At 35.6% G+C, this 17,997-nt stretch overlaps 1 protein-coding gene across 1 annotated transcript; it reads left to right on the forward strand.

Moving 5' to 3' along the window:
- Positions 1-15,583: 15,583 nt before the first annotated feature.
- LOC131040169 (AAA-ATPase At5g57480) lies at positions 15,584-17,594 on the forward strand. The gene has a single exon (XM_057973021.2). It carries the CDS (start codon positions 15,803-15,805, stop codon positions 17,216-17,218), a length of 1,416 nt encoding a protein of 471 aa, XP_057829004.1. The 5' UTR covers positions 15,584-15,802; the 3' UTR covers positions 17,219-17,594.
- The last annotated feature ends 403 nt before the right edge of the window (positions 17,595-17,997 follow it).

Raw genomic sequence — 17,997 nt, forward strand, 5'->3', positions numbered from 1 at the left:
ATTCAAGATCAAACTTCATGCAGAACTAAATATATTCTCTTAGCTCTAAGAGTCAAGACTCTAAATTTCTAAAACTAGAACTAAAATATATAGTAACAACCAACATGCAGTTACAAACAACTATCAGAAACTAAATTCTAATTGTTTACTAATAATTCAAATTCACAATTAAAAATATGAAATAAGCATCTGTTCTGATTGACAATTTCAAGGAATACAATATAAAAAATCATCAACAACAACTATAGTTTTGTTACTTGTAAATTGTAACAACTAATATGACTCAAGAAGTGCAGTATAAATACCTAAAAAACTGACTGCTAATTCACTTTAGTGACTCATTCTGGACTCTGAGGCTTCTACATCCCAAATGGACTCAAGATCCCAAACTTGACTAGTACTAACAGTTCCATCTTCATTCCAAGTCGAGTATTCAAAAATTTATTCGTCTTCAATTTCATGCTGACTTTGAGATCCATCATTTGTCTCAGCACTAGTAGTAGCACCACCAGCTTTTGAAGCGTTGTACAACCCTCATCTTTCGCGCATGGAATTCCAGATTGACAGTGCCCTATCATAAAGAAAATCTCTGACATTATATTGAGTTACAAACAACCTCAAGCAAGTTTCCAAATTTTTGTCTAGTTTGTTTCTGATCTTTGATTTCAAAAGCCCTAATGCACTGAAAACTCTCTCATCTTCCATCGACCCCAATATCATTATTTGACATAAATGAACAAGTTTGAAATATTTTGGTATTGAAGTATGCAATACTTCACTCTAATCTATCCTTTTCCAAAGCCTTGTTATTGATGCAGGTTCAAATGGATTCTCGAAGTTTTCCAACTGTTGTTTCATACACAATGCAAAGCGTTTACATTGTTTTTTAAGATGATTTGAATTTAAAATTCCTTCTATTGGCTGTCCATTGCAATATGCATCTTTTGAAAATGTCAATATTGATTCCTCTAGTTTTTTATGAAACACATTTGCGTCATTTGGATTATCTCCAAATGAATGTTGAAATTGAGGATACATACAACCCATGGCTTCAAGTATTTCTTCTCGATGGAATGTTTCACGAATCTTAGTTGAAAGTTTGTATGCATTAGACTTCAAATTATCACTAATAGATTTAATAATCCTGTCAAAATATTCCTTTTTAACTGGTAGTGCTCTGCCTCGCTTGCCCGTCTTAGATTGGTGCATTAGTATATGAAATCCTTTTACAAAGACACATAACTTATTTTTTGCATTGAAATGTTAAATTTTTTCAGCATGATTCAAATCTGTAATTATCTGCCACCTAAAAAAATTTGGGCTTTGCCCTTTAGATCTGAATATGGACCATCCAGGGCTAAGCATGTCATTTTACGTAGAGTGCTATAGTCATTGATATACATAGTTCTGTCTTGGGCTTTCTTAACAAGTTTTTTCATTGAATCCAGCATGGGGAAAAGACTAGCTAAAGTTAACATAGTTTCTATGTCACTTAACTTATGTAAGAGATCAAGAGCTTTGTCTACTATGAGGCATTGCTTGTACATTAATCCGATCAAGGATTGATATTCTGTTAGAACTCATTCTGCTGGTCCATGCAAGGAGATCCATCTAGTCTCAACATCCTTGAGAAACTTCTTTCCTGTTGTTACTCCCTCAGAAAAATCTGAAATTTTGCAAAAACGTTTAGGACTTCGGCAGAAGTATGAGTGGAGCTCGTGGACCAGATCTTCAACTTTTGACACTGTAGGGAAATTGCTTACAATTCTATATGCTAAATTCATTCGATGGGCCATGCAGTGAATACCAAGCACATATGGTGCAATACTAGTTTGTAATCTTGCGCAAAGACAGATCCTTTGACCTTGCATTACTGCAGCTCCATCAACTCCAACACACACCAACTTCTTGGCAATTGTCAAGTCATCCATACCAACAATTTTATTCAAAGCTTTCTTAACTTCCAAATATAAATTTTCTGATGTTGAATTGCCCCTCATTTTACGAACACAGAGTAGATGAGCTTGACAGAAGTGTTCTTTTACGATATACACATGCATACAAACCCAAGCAGTGTTATCTACCGCAGTAACTTCATCTATAGTTAATGAAATGAATTTTGACTATTTTACACTCTCCTGTAAATTTTGTTTTTCCACCTCAGCAAGACAATTTACCATTTCCCATCCAACGTTTATTGACCAATGCGACATAGGATAGTGAGGAACATTCAAAAAAAATAATAAATTACTATATTCTGGGAAATCTTTCATAAGATGCCCTCAGGACAAAATATGAAAAATAACACTCATTTGAATAGTCTTTGCTAGGTTTGCATCTTTTGCTGCATGTTCAAGCCTAGCCTTGATTGTATTTCCACTATTACCAATCGGTGTCATTTTGTAGTTATGCTCTTCATATTCCGTGACATACTTAACATGAATACATTCTTCCTTTGATTTCCATCTTACTACTGGTGTTTTTTTTTCTGTCTATGATCTATTTTTCATAAACCTTACTGTTGGTGTAAATAATTATTCATCATGGATATTATTACACTTTACTTAAGTTTACTTAGGTACATGCATTTCATAGTAGTTTGGGTATGAGACACTTGGGTGTTTGTGCCACATTGGGATAGTGTGTGTAGGAGAAATTCCACCTTTTATGGTGTGATATTGTTGTTACACTCCACATTCAGTGGGTGATCCACCTCATGTGGACTATTATATTGTTTCTCCTACCTACCCACACCTATTTCCTACCTACCCTTGTTTCTTATTGAGCCACATGTCATGTTTGTGTGCTCACATATCCATATAGCCTTGCCTATATAAGCATGCTCATATTCATTGTATGTATCGATTGATGATCCTGTTGATCAGTATTTTCATCTTGATAGAATACAGTTTATTCCTATCATATTTTTTGTCTCTCTTATTTGTGCTTTCCATTGCCTCTTGATCTTGGCAAAATCTCACACTTACCAATATGCTTTTCTATGGTGTCAAGCTTTAGTTTCAACTTCTTCTCTCTTTTAGTTTTCCAGCTAGAAATCTTACACCTACGTTATGTTGGTTGTTCATCATTGTTTGGGACTGGTTCAATGAATGGGTACTTTGCTACCCAATCAAGTTTAAAGCTCCTTGTCATTTCCCACTCCCGCCCCATTTTTACTTTTCTTTTTCTTTTCTTCCTACCAACATCATCATCAGTGCTAGCATTTTCATCCTAGTGAATTATCTCATTGTGGGTATCCCTTACATCATCTTCTCCTGTGCCGGTATTGTCATCCTCATTTGACACATTTAACTCAATGACAATCCCACCTTGTGGTGTTGGTTAGCTACTGTGAATGGCTTCTGCAATTGCACAAGTTGATGGACTAGAAACTTTGCCAATTCCAAAGTAAGACTTTATGGTAGTATTTCTAAGTTTTGGGTGTTTTGACAACCTCCGAATCCCTTCACTGCCCTGAGGAGTCTCACCCTTGTCTGACATCTCAATCGCTTCACCACCCTGAAGAGTCTCACTGTTGTCTGACATCTTGACCTCTCACTACGAATTAAAACGAATACTATGAAGTATGAAGAAACGATTACTCACCTTTACGCTTTCTCAATTCTCTGAATCAGGAATCAACTTGGACCTGTGTTGCAGGATTGCAACTTTGGCTCTCCGCCCTACAATCAAATTCAAGGTTCCAATTCAAATTGTGCAATGCAAATCAAGAGCTCCCAAATTTACAAGTCAGACACGAACAAATTGTAAGGAAGACCGTTTCAAACTTTTAATTGTATTTATATCAATCCATGATTCCATTTTTGGCGAATTCCACGGGCTTTTCAAAATGCATCTTATTGACCCTCCGATTTGTATGTAGGTTTCATACTTTATATGCATTGGAAATTTGGAATTTGGTGAAATGGGTCCTCAAATGCTTATAATGTTTTATTGGCTGTCCAATTTGTATGTAGGTGTCATACTCTATATGCATTGGAATTTGGCGAAATGGGTCCTCAAATGCTTATAATGTTTTAAATGTTATTGGCGAATAGGGTCTTATTATGCTTAACGTAAAATTTAACAATTGGCGAAATGGGCTGGCGTGTGCAATGAAGATTTAATTAACCATTGGCGAAATAGGTCCTGGGTACAGTGTTGTGTTACTATTTCTGGCGAATAAGGGAGGTGATCTAATACCCACGTCGAGTGATTCCAGGCGAATATAAGAAGCATCCATGCGAAACGATATGTGGTCAATGACGAATCTGAAATACATTGGACTGTTAATGCCAAAATTCTGGGCGATTTGGCCACCATGTTGTCTAATACTATTCGCCCATTTCAGGAAAATGGAATCATAGAATTCGCCAAAAGGCGAAGATTCACCACTAAAAAACATTTCGAATAAGATACAACCGCTATCAAACCATAAAGAACCAATCCTACATTGTTAATCAAAATCACTGTGACAAGTTCAATCATATAATATTGTATCCAAGCTATCCCTGATCAAGTGATAACACCACATGCTATAAGTCCCAATCATCGACAATCTTGATACTCTAATAATCCATTCTATCATCCCCAAAAAACATACCAATGCACAAATGACCACAAATAAGGCCAAAGTTAACAAAGTTTGAATCAACTCAGTGTATATAGACAATCCACATGCAATACATCCCACTATAATTGAATAAGTGATCAATTCAAATGATTGCATAACTAGTAGATCATAAATATTGAAACATTGAAAATCATCATCACATTAGTAACCTGCAAACCAAGATATCAAAGAGAATAATTCAGTAGAAAAAACATCAAACACCAAATCAACTATAGATCTAATTTGCTAAACATATAAACAAATGAGTAACTAGTGTTAAGGAACCAAACAAGCATCCAAGAGATAAGAAACAATATCCTAACATTAAACCAAATCACCACCAAACAACCACAAACATATGTGTTATTGGCCCCTAAACTTGAAGTATTTACACTTTGGCCTCCACTTAAAAATGCCTATAATGTAAAAAGGGTGTACCGTTCTTTTAACTTAACAAAATATATATGAATTTTGCTTATTTTGGGCTTACCATGGATTTAAAGAGCGAGGTAGGAATGGAGAGGGAGAAATAAAGATGGTAGGTGAGGGGGAACAAGAGATAGTTGGATATATAGAGAGTAGGTTAAAGGTAGGGAGAGGGATAGGGTGATAGTTAGAGAGGGCTCTAGATAGGGGATAAAGGAGAGGTAGAGATATAGGTGGGTGACAAAGATAAACAAAGAGAGAGCAAGAGTTAGGTAGAGAGAGATAGAGAGCCTCAACCGTAGGCCATATCATAAAATCTAGAAAGCCTATAGGGTAAACCCTCAACCTTGTACACATAACCCTCAACCCTATACACTTAAATTTATCACTTATACACTTAACCGTAAACTCAATAACCACAATACTAAACCCTAGATATGTAATACCATCAATGTTAAATCCTATCCCTCAACCCTACACCCTAAAGCTACTAGGATAAACTCTACACCCTAAACCCTATACCATCAATCCTAAACCCTATCCCTCATCCCTATGCCCTAAAGCCAATAGGTTAAACCATAATCCCTAAACCCTGAACCCGGAAACCCTATATCCTCAACCATAAACCTGAAACTCTATCCCTTAACCTTGGGCCCTAAGGCCTATATGATGAACCCTCAAGCACAAACCCTATAGCTTTAACCCTTAACACTATACCCTATACCATGAACCCTAAATCCTACAGAGAGTTCATAGGCCCAAAATCCTATAGGCTAAACCCTCCATCCTATACACTAAACCCTAAACCCCCAACCCCATACCCTAAACATTATAACTTTACCTTTGGTCCTAAGGATTATATGATAAACCCTCAACCATATATAGTCAACCCTAAACACTATACCCTTAACCCTATACCATATATTCTCAGCCCTAGAAACCCTATCCCTCAACCCTTGGTCCTACTTTTAATATAATAAACCCTTAATCCTAAATGTTATACCATTAACCCTTAACTCTTTTCCTCAAACCTAGGCCCTAGAGGTTATATGCTAACCCCCCAACCCTATATATTCAATCATATACCCTAAACTCTATGAAGAGGCTGTAGGCCCAAAATTATATAGGCTAAAACCTCAACTCTAAACCCCAAAATATATACCCTCAACAATAAATCCTATCCCTCAAAGATGGGCCCTAAAGGCTATATGATAAACCCTCAAACCTATATATTCAACCCTATACTCTATATGTTGAATCCTAAACCCTATACCCTCAACCCTAAACTCTATAGAGAGGTCATAGTCCTCGAACAAAATCCTGTAGACTAAACCCTTAACCTTAAACACTCAACTCTAAACCTCTAACTCTATACCCTCAACCATATAACATGTCCTTCAAACCTAGGCCCTAGAGGCTACATGCTAATCCCTCAACCCTGTACCCTACACCCTCAATCCTAAACCCTAAACCCTATACCCTATACCCTCAACCCTAAACCCTATAGAGAGGTTGTAGGCCCAATAGTCTATAGGTTAAACCCTCAACCCTAAACCAAAAACTTTATACCCTCAACCCTAAATCCTATCCCTCACTCCTAGGCCTTAAGGCCAATATGATATACCATCAACCATATACAATCAACCCTAAACCCTATAACCTCAACCCTAAACCCTTTAAAAAGGTCCTAGGCCCAAAATCCTATAGGCTAAACCTTCAATCCTATACACTCAACCCTAAACTCCCAACCCTATACGCTTAACCCAAAAACCTATCCCTCAACCCTAGGTCCTAAAGCCTATACACTAAAACCTTAACCATATACACTACACCCTATATACTATACCCTCAACCCTAGAATTTTGCTATCAAGCCTAAATACTAAACTAAAACCTTAACCATATACACTACACCCCATACACTATACCCTTAGCCCTAGAATCTTTCTATCAAGCCTAAATACTAAAGCTTATATGATAAACCTTCAACCCTATACATTAACCATAAATTCTAAATCCATAACCCTTAACCCTATACCTTGTACCCTATACCCATAACCCCTAACCCTATAACCATATATACTCAACCCTAAAATCTATATCCTCAACCCTAAATCGCATACCTTATACCCTCAACCCTATACTCTATACCTCAACCCTAGGCTTTAACGCCTATATAATAAACCCTCAACCATGTATACACTCAACCTTAGACCATTTATCCTCAAAACTAAACCATATACCCTTTACCATCAACCCTAATTCCTATCCCTCAACCCAAGACCATATAACCCTAAACACTAAAACCTATACCCTATACCCCAAGACTTATCCCTCAACACTAGGACCTAAATCTTATAGGCTAAACCCTCAACCTTAAATCATATACCCTCAACCCCAAACCCTATCTCTCAACCCTAGATCCTAAAGCCTAGATGCTAAACCTTTAATCCTATACATTCAATCCTAAAGACTAAACCATTTCCCTAACCCTTAGGTCCTTAAGATTATAAGATATACCTTCAACCCTATACACTCAACCCTAAACCCTATATCTCAAGTCTAGTCCTTAAATATTAGAGGCTAAATACCCAACCATATACATTCAACCCTAAGAATTATACCTTCAACCCTAAATCCTATCCCTCAACCCTAGGTCCTAAATCTTATAAGCTAAACCCTAAAACCTATACATTACACCCTATACCCTAAACCCTAAACCCTTTCCTTCAACCCTAGGTCCTAAAACTTATATGTTAAACCCTCAAACCTATATGCTTAACCCTAATTTCTATACCCATAACCTATACCCTATACCATATCTTGTCAACCCTAAAAATTATCCCTCAACCTTAGTACAAGGTTTTACCCTTGGCCGTATACTCAACTCTATACCCTAAACTCTATCTGTCAACCTTAGACCCTAATTTCTATAGGGTAAACCCTCAATCCTCAAACCTATATCATATACCATCTTGACCTTAAACCCTATCCATCAACCCTAGGCTCTAAGGCCTATATAACAAACCCTCAACCCTTTATACTAAATCCTAAACCCTATATCATATCTCTCACCCTAATCCATATCCCTCAAACCTAGGCCCTATTGCCTATAGGATGAACCCATGACCCTATACACTCAATCCTAAGCATTATACCCTCAACCCTCAACCCTATACCATATGCATTCAAACCTAAACCCTATGATAAATCCTAGGTCTTAAACCCCATACACTTAGCCCTAAACCTTATACCTTCAACCCTCAAGGTTCCTATACCCTCAAACCTAAACCTTATCCCTCAATCCTATACTCTCAACCTTGAACCCTATACCCTAAATCATCAACTGTACACCCTACATCATATGACCTCAACCCTAAGACATAATCCTTATAACCTATATGCTAAACCCTAAAACATAGTATTAGTAATTTAAAGCTAAAATCTGCATGATTAAAATCTAATCCCTAAATTCTCAATCTCCATCATAAACCATGAACCCTAAACCCATAAACCATAGGCTCTAAACCCTAAATCATGAATAAATTTGAGATATTAATTAGAGAGGAGAGAGAGATAGAGAGAGGTGAGATATAGAGAAGCAACAAATAAATAGAGAGATGTGAGATAAAGAGAAGAAGAGAGATTCACTTAGGGAGGTAGGGAGAGATAGATAAGGAGGAATCAAGGGAGAGGAAGGAAGGGGACATAGATAGAAACTTGAGATAGAGAGAGCTAGATCTAGGGGAGAGAGAGATGTGAGATAGAGAATAGTAGAGAGGGGGAGGAGAGGTAAAGAGTGGGGATATGTGAGATGATATCTAACGTGGTCAGTAGACCCTTAACCCTCTATTATCGACCATAAACCCTACACCCCTAAACACTAGGAGATGCACCTTGAGCCCTATACAACAAATCCTAAATATTCACATTAATAATCAACACTAAAAACCATACCCTCAACCCTAAACAATATATTCTCAACAATCACCCTAAACCTTCAATTCTAAATTCTTCACAAAAATGAGAGTGCATTAGAGAGATACTTATGAAGGATTGAGATAAAGAGGCAATGAGAGACAAAGAGAGGGAGGGAAAGAAATATGGAGAGAGATACAAAAGGTATTTTTATCTTCATAGGAACATGAGTACATTATAACATACTCATATAAAGATGACATTTGGAGTACGGGGAGACATTTTATTCCTTGAAATGTGAGTACTTAAAACCTTGATATAGTAGTATTGAGAGAGATAGAGAGCTAGAGAGAGCTAGAGAGATGTAGATACAGAGAAAGAAGAGATAGAGACAAGGAGAATTAGGTATAGAGAGACAGAGAGATACATGGGAGAAAATGAGTAGAAAAGGAAGGAGGAAAATAGGGAAGGAGAGAGAGATAGAGAGAGTTGAGAAAAAGAGTACAAACGGGAGGAGAGAGGGAGGGAGAGATAGATGAGAGATATATAGATTTAGAGGGAGAGAGAGAGAGGGATAAAAAAGTTTTGGGGGGTAATGGAGGCATAAAGAGAGGAATATTAACAGAGAGAGATGTAGATAAAGATTTAGGGATAGAGGTGGAAAGAGAGAGAGCTGAAAAGTTAGATTCAAGAACATGATGCTTTTAGTGTATGCCAAACCATGAGAATTTTTCGGCTTTTACAAAATATGTACATGTTTTAGCTTTTACAAAACATGTACGTGTTTTGGCTACATAGAACACATACGTGTTTTAGCTTGTACTAAACACATATGTATTTTGACGTGCACTTAGGCTTGGATGGTTCATTTGCCTCATTTTGACATGATTGTTTCCTCTATTCTCATTTCTCAACTTGCTCATCATCAAATTTACACATGTTAAATCAAATCTTGGTTATATCACCACCATAATTTGACATGTTTTCTAAGTTTTCTCACCATACAATTTTTTTTAGATTTGAACTACATTAACACATTTAACTTTAATTTATTTCACTAATGTTTTCATAGTTATTAGAGACATGTGTTGACTTTTTTAAATAGCATTTGACTTGTCCAAATTTGAAAAAAAAATTATAATATTGTTGGAAACTTCATCATTTACTCAGTGGAAAAAATTGCATTTTAGATTATTTTGGTGCTAGTTATGTGACATGCACATTCGGTGATGTGATTTTCAAGATGCATCCACTTTGAAAAATCATAAAAATATTAAATAATTTTTTTTAAAAAAATATACAATGTCTAAGACTCACTCTTAACTATATTTCTACTAGTGGGTTTTTCAAAATGCTAAATGCAACTAAAAAGATTGACGGGTGCACACTAGACACTAAGTAATTTTTTGTTGAAAGAGTAGGGAACACTTTTGTGTGCATGAAGCATTTGATCCTCTTAATCTTATCAATTTTTCAAAAGCTTTAGTATTTAAAAAAACTAGATTTAGAATACTACAATTCTTGCTCTTTTGGTATCTTCAAATTTATAGTGTTTGAATCTCAAATTACTCCTCCAAGTTTAGGTTTAGCTGATTTCAAAAAAAAGTGGTCACTTTTGACCCCCTTTTTTGGCACCATCTTGGGGTGCACATACCCAACTAGCAACAACTAATGTAATGCTAGGTTTTGAAGCCATTTTAAAGCAAAACTCATTCGAAGAACAAAAAAAATTTAAAATCTTGCAATAAATATGGGAGGCTAAATAACTTTTCAAAGAAAAGAGTGTTATGAAAGGTGACAAACGATTATTGCAACTAAACTAAGCACAAAATCCTAACATATTTCTCATTTGTCCCCGAGCTAAAATCCAAATTTCCTATATTTGAGGTTTGTTCCTTTTTTGAATTTAATACATTAATTATTAATCAAAGTGGTAGTTGACAATGTTAATTACTATATATACCACTAATGGAAATCAATTATGGAATAATAATTTATCTCCAATTCAACATGCGCTCAAGTATTAAAGACGAGCTTTTAAAAATAAGATATTGCAAACATAAATTGATAAAAATAATTATGAAGAGAATCTAATATATGTGTATGATTTAATTTCTTCAATGGTAAGTCAAATTCCTATGAAAATTTCAACACATTTTTATAGGCAAATTTATAGCTTAAAGTTATTATTTGGAGGTCCAAACATCATTTAAGTAACCACATGATCCACGTCTTCACTTATTTCTACAAACACACTAAAAAAAGACACTGAAATATATGCATGACACCATATATTACCAATTGTCACTTATGTCACCATACATTAGTTGTTTCTTTACTAAAACTCGTAAAAATATATACTTTTATCTATTTTTAATAACTATTAATACTTATAAATAATGAGTAGAAGTCTTGTTATGTGGAGGACCTAACACCCTAACTGATGAGGTACCCGATGCTAAGCAAGGTGATGACTCTAAAATCAAGAGGGATGCTACTACTTGCTTGGATGTTGGCGGAATCTTGCCCCATACAACTTTGGTGGAATGGACAACCTTCAATCATAACTGAGGTCAAAATCTTGCCCCACAGAACTTTGGTAGAATGGATACCTTTCAATCAGAGAGAAGGTCAGAATCTTGCCCCATACAACTTTACAACTCTGGTAGAATGGATACCCTTCAATCATCGACTCTCGACAAAAGAGATTTCAGCTAATAGATATCCATACAACTTTGGTAGAATGGATACCCTTCAATCATTAACTCTCGACAAAAGAGATTTCAGCTAATAGATACCCCTCGATCATTGACTCATACTCCCATATGAAATAACTAAAACAATTCTAAACTTATATAAAACCCTAAAAAAACCAATAATACTATAGCAGTATTAGCGCACGCTTGGATATTCTTCCCTAACTTGTTTCCTAAATACATTGGACGAATAATTGGGTTTGTGTATTGCCATTTGGATCTACTGTCGACTCTGATGAGCCATTGAATATAAGATCATATAAATTATTAACAAAAAGTTACCTCGACTGTGCATCTCCATGGATTCCAAATCAATCACAGTCGATGTGGGGGCCATGCCCATTCATTTCAAAAACAAATATTTCTGTGTACAACTCGTCTGTAAAATCAATAGCTTTGAACCCACATGCAAGGAAATTGCACGCCTACTTCTTTACGGTAGAAACAAAAGCAGAATAGCGACTGGCCCACTATTCTTCTGCCACGAACTTGTCTCAGCAATTTCCTAATAAAAAAGACAACATAAAATAAAGTCCTGAGCAATTTCCCAAGCAAAAGCAATATAGCGACTAATCCAATACTTTTCTGCCTCGAAATGTCTCAGCATTTTCCTCTCTAATGATGACAAACTCTACTCTATATTTTATCTTCTGCTCTGCACTTTACATGTAAGAAGGTCGTATTCTTTTGCAGGCTTGAATTGCCTTTTCTTCTTGGGTGGGAGGACTTTTTTAACGCTTGCATTGTCCTTTCTTCCTCCTGTGGGTCCATTCCCTTGTGTCTTATTTCCCTGCTTCAACTCAGCTCATTTGTACCCACCTTACAGTCACATAGTTTCTGTGCTGGATTGTATCAAAGACCTCTGCACTTCCTCCACCCATTGACGGCAACGGGCACAAGGAATCTTCCTGCTTCAGATTGCGATATCCAGCTAAGTAATTGATTAGATCTTTCAAGCTTTAAAGCTTACTTTTGAAATTTGTGAAGGTCACTTCATCGAGTCCTTGCTGCTCAGAAGTTTCATCTTCTACTTCTACACGTTGATTCCCACTTCAAATCTCTTTTCAGACGATGGGGTCGCTTCATTCAGGCTTTTTTCTTCACTTTATGGAAAAGTTGTATTATGATATGAGAAAATAGAAATGGATCTTTTTATGATGCAGTCTATTTATGGATTTATAGATGGCTTATTGTGGGAGGTATCTAATTGCGCTACAAACGAGGTGTATACCTTACCCATGCTATTTTATGGATCTGCAAATTGTGCTACAAACGAGGCATATACCTTACCCCCTATCTTATGGATTTATGTATATGGCTTATTGCCGGAGGAACCTAATTGTGCTATAAACGAGGTGTACACACATTACCCCCTACCTTATGGATCTACAATGGCTTATTGCGGGAGGTACCTAATTGTGCTACAAATGAGACATATATACCTTACATATGACTTATTGTAGGAGGCACCTAATTGTGCCATAAACGAGGCGTACACACATTACCCCTACCTTATGGATCCACAAATGGCTTATTGTGGGAGGCACCTAACTATGCTATAAATGAGGCATATATTACCTTACGTATGGCTTATTGCAAGAGGCACCTAATTGTACCATAAACAAGGCGTACACACATTACCCCATACCTAATGGATCTACAAATGGCTTATTGCAAGATGCATCTAATTGTGCTACAAATGGGGCATATATACCTTACATATGACTTATTGCAGGAGGCACCTAATTGTGCTATAAATGAGGTGTACACACCTTACCTCCTACCTTATGGATCTAAAAATGGCTTATCACAAGAGGCATCTAACTGTACTACAAATGAGGCATAAATACCTTACATATGGCTTATTGCAGGAGACACTTAATTGTTCTATAAACAAGGCTTACACACCTTATCCCCTACCGTATGGATCTACACATGGCTTATTGCGGAAGACACCTAACTATGTTGTAAACAAGGAGTACATACCTTACCCCCTACAAGATTTGAACTTGTGACCTCTTTTTCAAGAGTACAAGTTCTCCACTACTAGGCCAACTCAATGTACAAATCAAAGGTGTTTGTAATTCAATTATTATTAGTTTTTTGTCGAAAGCAAGAATATCAATACATTCTTGAAAATTTATTAAATGATTAAAATGAATAAATGAAAATGAAGAATTAAAATAGATTGATTTCTAATGTATAGTTTTTTTAAATTTATTACAAAATATGAAAAAAACTACATTTCCTTCATTTTATAGGACAACGGTGATGTACAATAAGATTAAGATGAGGTATGTTGGTTACTATTGATGGGATATTTTCTTATTCATTTTGACTAAAATAAAAGTTAATAGTTAATTTGAATGATTAATATGTATAGTATGCTTAATAGATTATTAATTTACTATTTTGGGAATCTTTTTCCTATTTCATTAAATTATATAGTATTGTTGAAAACAGAGTACTTGATATCATTTACTATTAGTTTCTATTTGTGAAATTGATTTTTTTAATTGTTTAAAATGAGCTAATAAAAAAATTGAATTAAAATATGTCCAAAGAATTTCAAAATTATTTTTCTAGAAAAAAATGTATTCAATTTTTTTTTTTTTTTTTAAATTTCTCAATTTCATGTTTATTAACACAATTAATTAAAAAGAATTTATTTTAATTATATATATAGTGATCTATTAAAAAAAGTCATATAATCAAAGTATTAAAACAACTTTGAACGAAAGCAAATTTATGCAAAGCCTTTAATCGCAAATTATTTCATGGCATCAAAAATGATTTTTTAAACTTGTTAAAAATAAAAGAAGAGAAGCTCATTGTACATGAGTGAATGAGGCTTCCATTCTTAAAATGTAGAGTATCTGAATTATGAATACAAAATATTTTTTTAGTTACCTTTATACATTTTTTGGGTTGCAGATATTGAAAACAGAAACAAAGTTGTAATACGGAAGATCTTTGTCATTTTCAAAAACACTTGGTTTTTATCTTGAACAAGAAATGTACCATCTTGGACAAGGAGAATGAATATGGAATATTTATAAATTTTCCAGGTTCTTTATGTCAAGATATTGACTATAAATTTCAATTAAATAACTATTTATTAATAGTTGTAATATATTAACCTAAATGACTATAAATAGATGTTTTATATATTACTTAAAGTTATATGCATGTATACTTAGATGTACTGATTGAAATTATTATACTTGAAGTTTTAATGCTAATTTCACACATTTCACACACTCTGTCTTTGCAAAACCTCAACAATATAGACTTACCTTTTGTTATATGCAAATATCATTATTATTTTTAAAATTTTAAAAGCAAACAACATGTTACAAATTTGAACTAGATGCAATGCATCTCTTGCTTGAATTAGAAGTCTTCTTTTGTTTATATTATTTTGGGTAAGAAAATTTAATTTGTCAAATTTACCAAGGTTTAAATTTCCTATAGGTGTGATAAAACTAGGCACTCATTTATTTTAGGGAGAGGTTCTCTGGATATCAAGACAAAACACTAAAAAAAAGACAGCTTAAGTGAAGTGAAAAATAATGCTATGCAAATCACACAAGTCATGTCCATAGGTGAAAGACAAGTTTGCAGTCATAGATCTATCCTAAATCGTCAATTTTGTCTGTATATAGAACCGACAATTTTTTTTGATTCCAAAATGATTAATAGTCTATTATTAGATTTTTTTTTTAATACCGAAACATTCCAAAATCTATAAATTATTCATTCTTTATATTTATCAATCACCAAACTAAAACTATTATTGTATCCAATGACTCTAAAACATCAATATCCAACTAAATGATAAATATCTTACTTTCCTTTTAAAGTGTGGAATTGTCAAAAATCATCATCATTGAAGTTTTGAAAGAAGAAAGAAACTTCAGAATTCCACAACTTTTTCTTCAAAGGCCTCAACTTTAACCAAGAGAAAGTTGGGGCTTGCCTTCCACCCACTTTAAGATGTTTCCTTCCACCCGCTTTAAGATGTTTTTCCATTCAACAAAGTAGCCTCCTGCCTTCCTCTTCACGCCATAGCTGCCTGGTGTAGTGTAAAAATGGAGTCTGACAAGACCATGCTCTGGTCGATGATGGGTCTGCTTTCTCTGCAGACCAATGCAATACCCACTTATCTCCAGCAACTCTACAAGCTGTGGAAATCTTACAGAGAGAATTTAAGTGCATTCTCCCACATAGAGATCCCTGAATGTGAAGAACCATGCATGGGAACTAACAATGAAATATACCGTTCTGTGAGATTGTATTTGAGCAACCTAGAAGCCACTGCAAATGCACCCAGTGTGTCCATCAGTCGACCCAGCAGGACCTCCAAACTGGGCTTCAGTTTGCCTGCTCAATACAAAGTGAAAGACGAGTATATAGGAGTTCAAATGTGGTGGTCGCATGAAATCAAGGTGGATGAGAAGGCAGGGGGCAGAGACAGAGGAGGCGGAGCTACAGAGAGAAAATATGTCCTCAAAATTTCCAACAAAGACAAGGCCAGAGTTTTATCATCCTACCTTGAACACATATCAGATTTTGCATATAATCTGCAGAGGCGCAGCCAGGAGAGGAAGCTTTTCAGCAATACTGAAAGCCGTGGAAGATGGAGCTCTGTTTCGTTCAAGCATCCCTCCACCTTTGAAACTCTGGCCCTTGATCCAGATCTGAAGAACAAGGTTCAGAAGGATCTTGATACTTTTCAGGAAAGCAGAGAGTTTTACCGCAGGACAGGGCGGGCTTGGAAACGGGGTTATCTTCTGTATGGTCCTCCTGGGACGGGTAAGTCGAGCCTCATTGCCGCCATTGCTAACTACATGAACTATGATGTTTATGATCTGGAGCTCACTAAGGTTCTTGACAATTCTACTCTTCGGGAACTTCTGCTCGCAACTTCAAGCAAATCTGTTATTGTTATTGAGGATATTGATTGTGCTGCAAATTTGTCTGCCAAGGCAATGTGCAGGAGGCCCAGTAAGTCTAACAAGGAGGGGTCTAAACAATCTCGACGGGGTTATTCTACCATTACTCTGTCTGGTTTGCTTAATTTTGCAGATGGGCTCTGGTCCAGCTGTGGTGAAGAGAGGATCATGATTTTTACAACTAATCACAAGAACCGACTGGATCCTGCACTGCTGAGAAGTGGTCGAATGGATATGCATATACTTCTGTCTTATTGTGGGTTTCCTGCTTTCAAACAGCTGGTTTTTAATTACTTGGAAATGGAGGATCACAAGCTTTTTCCTTGTGTGGAAGAGAAGATGCAGTCTGGAGGGTGTCTGACACCGTCAGACATATGTGAGATTCTTATACAGAATCAGTCTGAGCCTGATTCTGCAGTTAAGGCTGTTATTGCTGCTCTTGAAGGTAGCAAGCGTTTGGATGAAGCAGTTTCCAGTGAAAGTGATGTTTCTGATGAGGAAGATGAGGAAGAATCGTCATCTTCATCTTCATCATTGTCAGAGGATGAGTAGGAGAATTATGTGAAGAGTGGTCTAGATACAGAGATCCCCAGGCTCAGGCTCTCTGCTGAATTAGTTCCAAGTAAGAGGAGTTCAGATTATCTAGATTTAGATTAGTATAGTATTAACAAAAGAATGTTAATGGGGGTGTGATTTCATATGCAAAATTATATCATATTACACTTTACAGTCCATCATGAACGATCGCAGTACTATTTCTGCAAGTCATGTCATAGAAAAAATAGAATATCTGAGAGCACCATTCCATTTCAGTGTCCCATCATAATCAGAGAGTCACTGTCATGTCATTATCATAAGTTGTGTATGACTCGATTAAAAAAAGAGAAGCAAAATGTATTTAAACAACTTAATTTACTTTTCTTTTGAAGTGCTTTCTCTTATTGACTGAGATGTGAGTGTAATATTTCATTTACAAGTGTTTTCTTTGTTAGCACTTCGCTTTAATCTATGAAAAGAAATATAAGAACTATGAATTGCAAGTAAGAGGAGTTCAGATTATCTGGATTTAGCTTAATTATGTAACAGAAGAATGTTAATGAGGGTGAGTTCTGCATTAACAAAAGTATTTCACTTATACCACTTTACAATCCCAATACTAGTTGTAAAAATCATGTCATAAAAAAAATAGAATATCTGAGCACCATTTCAGTGCTCCAATCTAATCAGAGAGTCACAATAAGCCTGTCATGTAATTATTCATAAGTTGTGTGTGACTCGACTGAAAAAAAGAAGCAAAATATATTAAAACAAGATGATTTACTTTTCCTTTA

Source organism: Cryptomeria japonica, chromosome 2 (assembly GCF_030272615.1).
Source record: "Cryptomeria japonica chromosome 2, Sugi_1.0, whole genome shotgun sequence".
In the NCBI taxonomy this organism is placed as follows: Eukaryota; Viridiplantae; Streptophyta; class Pinopsida; order Cupressales; family Cupressaceae; genus Cryptomeria; species Cryptomeria japonica.

Excerpts from the sequence above, each read along its gene's own strand:
- LOC131040169 (XM_057973021.2), top strand. The coding sequence starts at position 15,803 with ATGGAGTCTGACAAGACCATGCTCTGGTCGATGATGGGTCTGCTTTCT.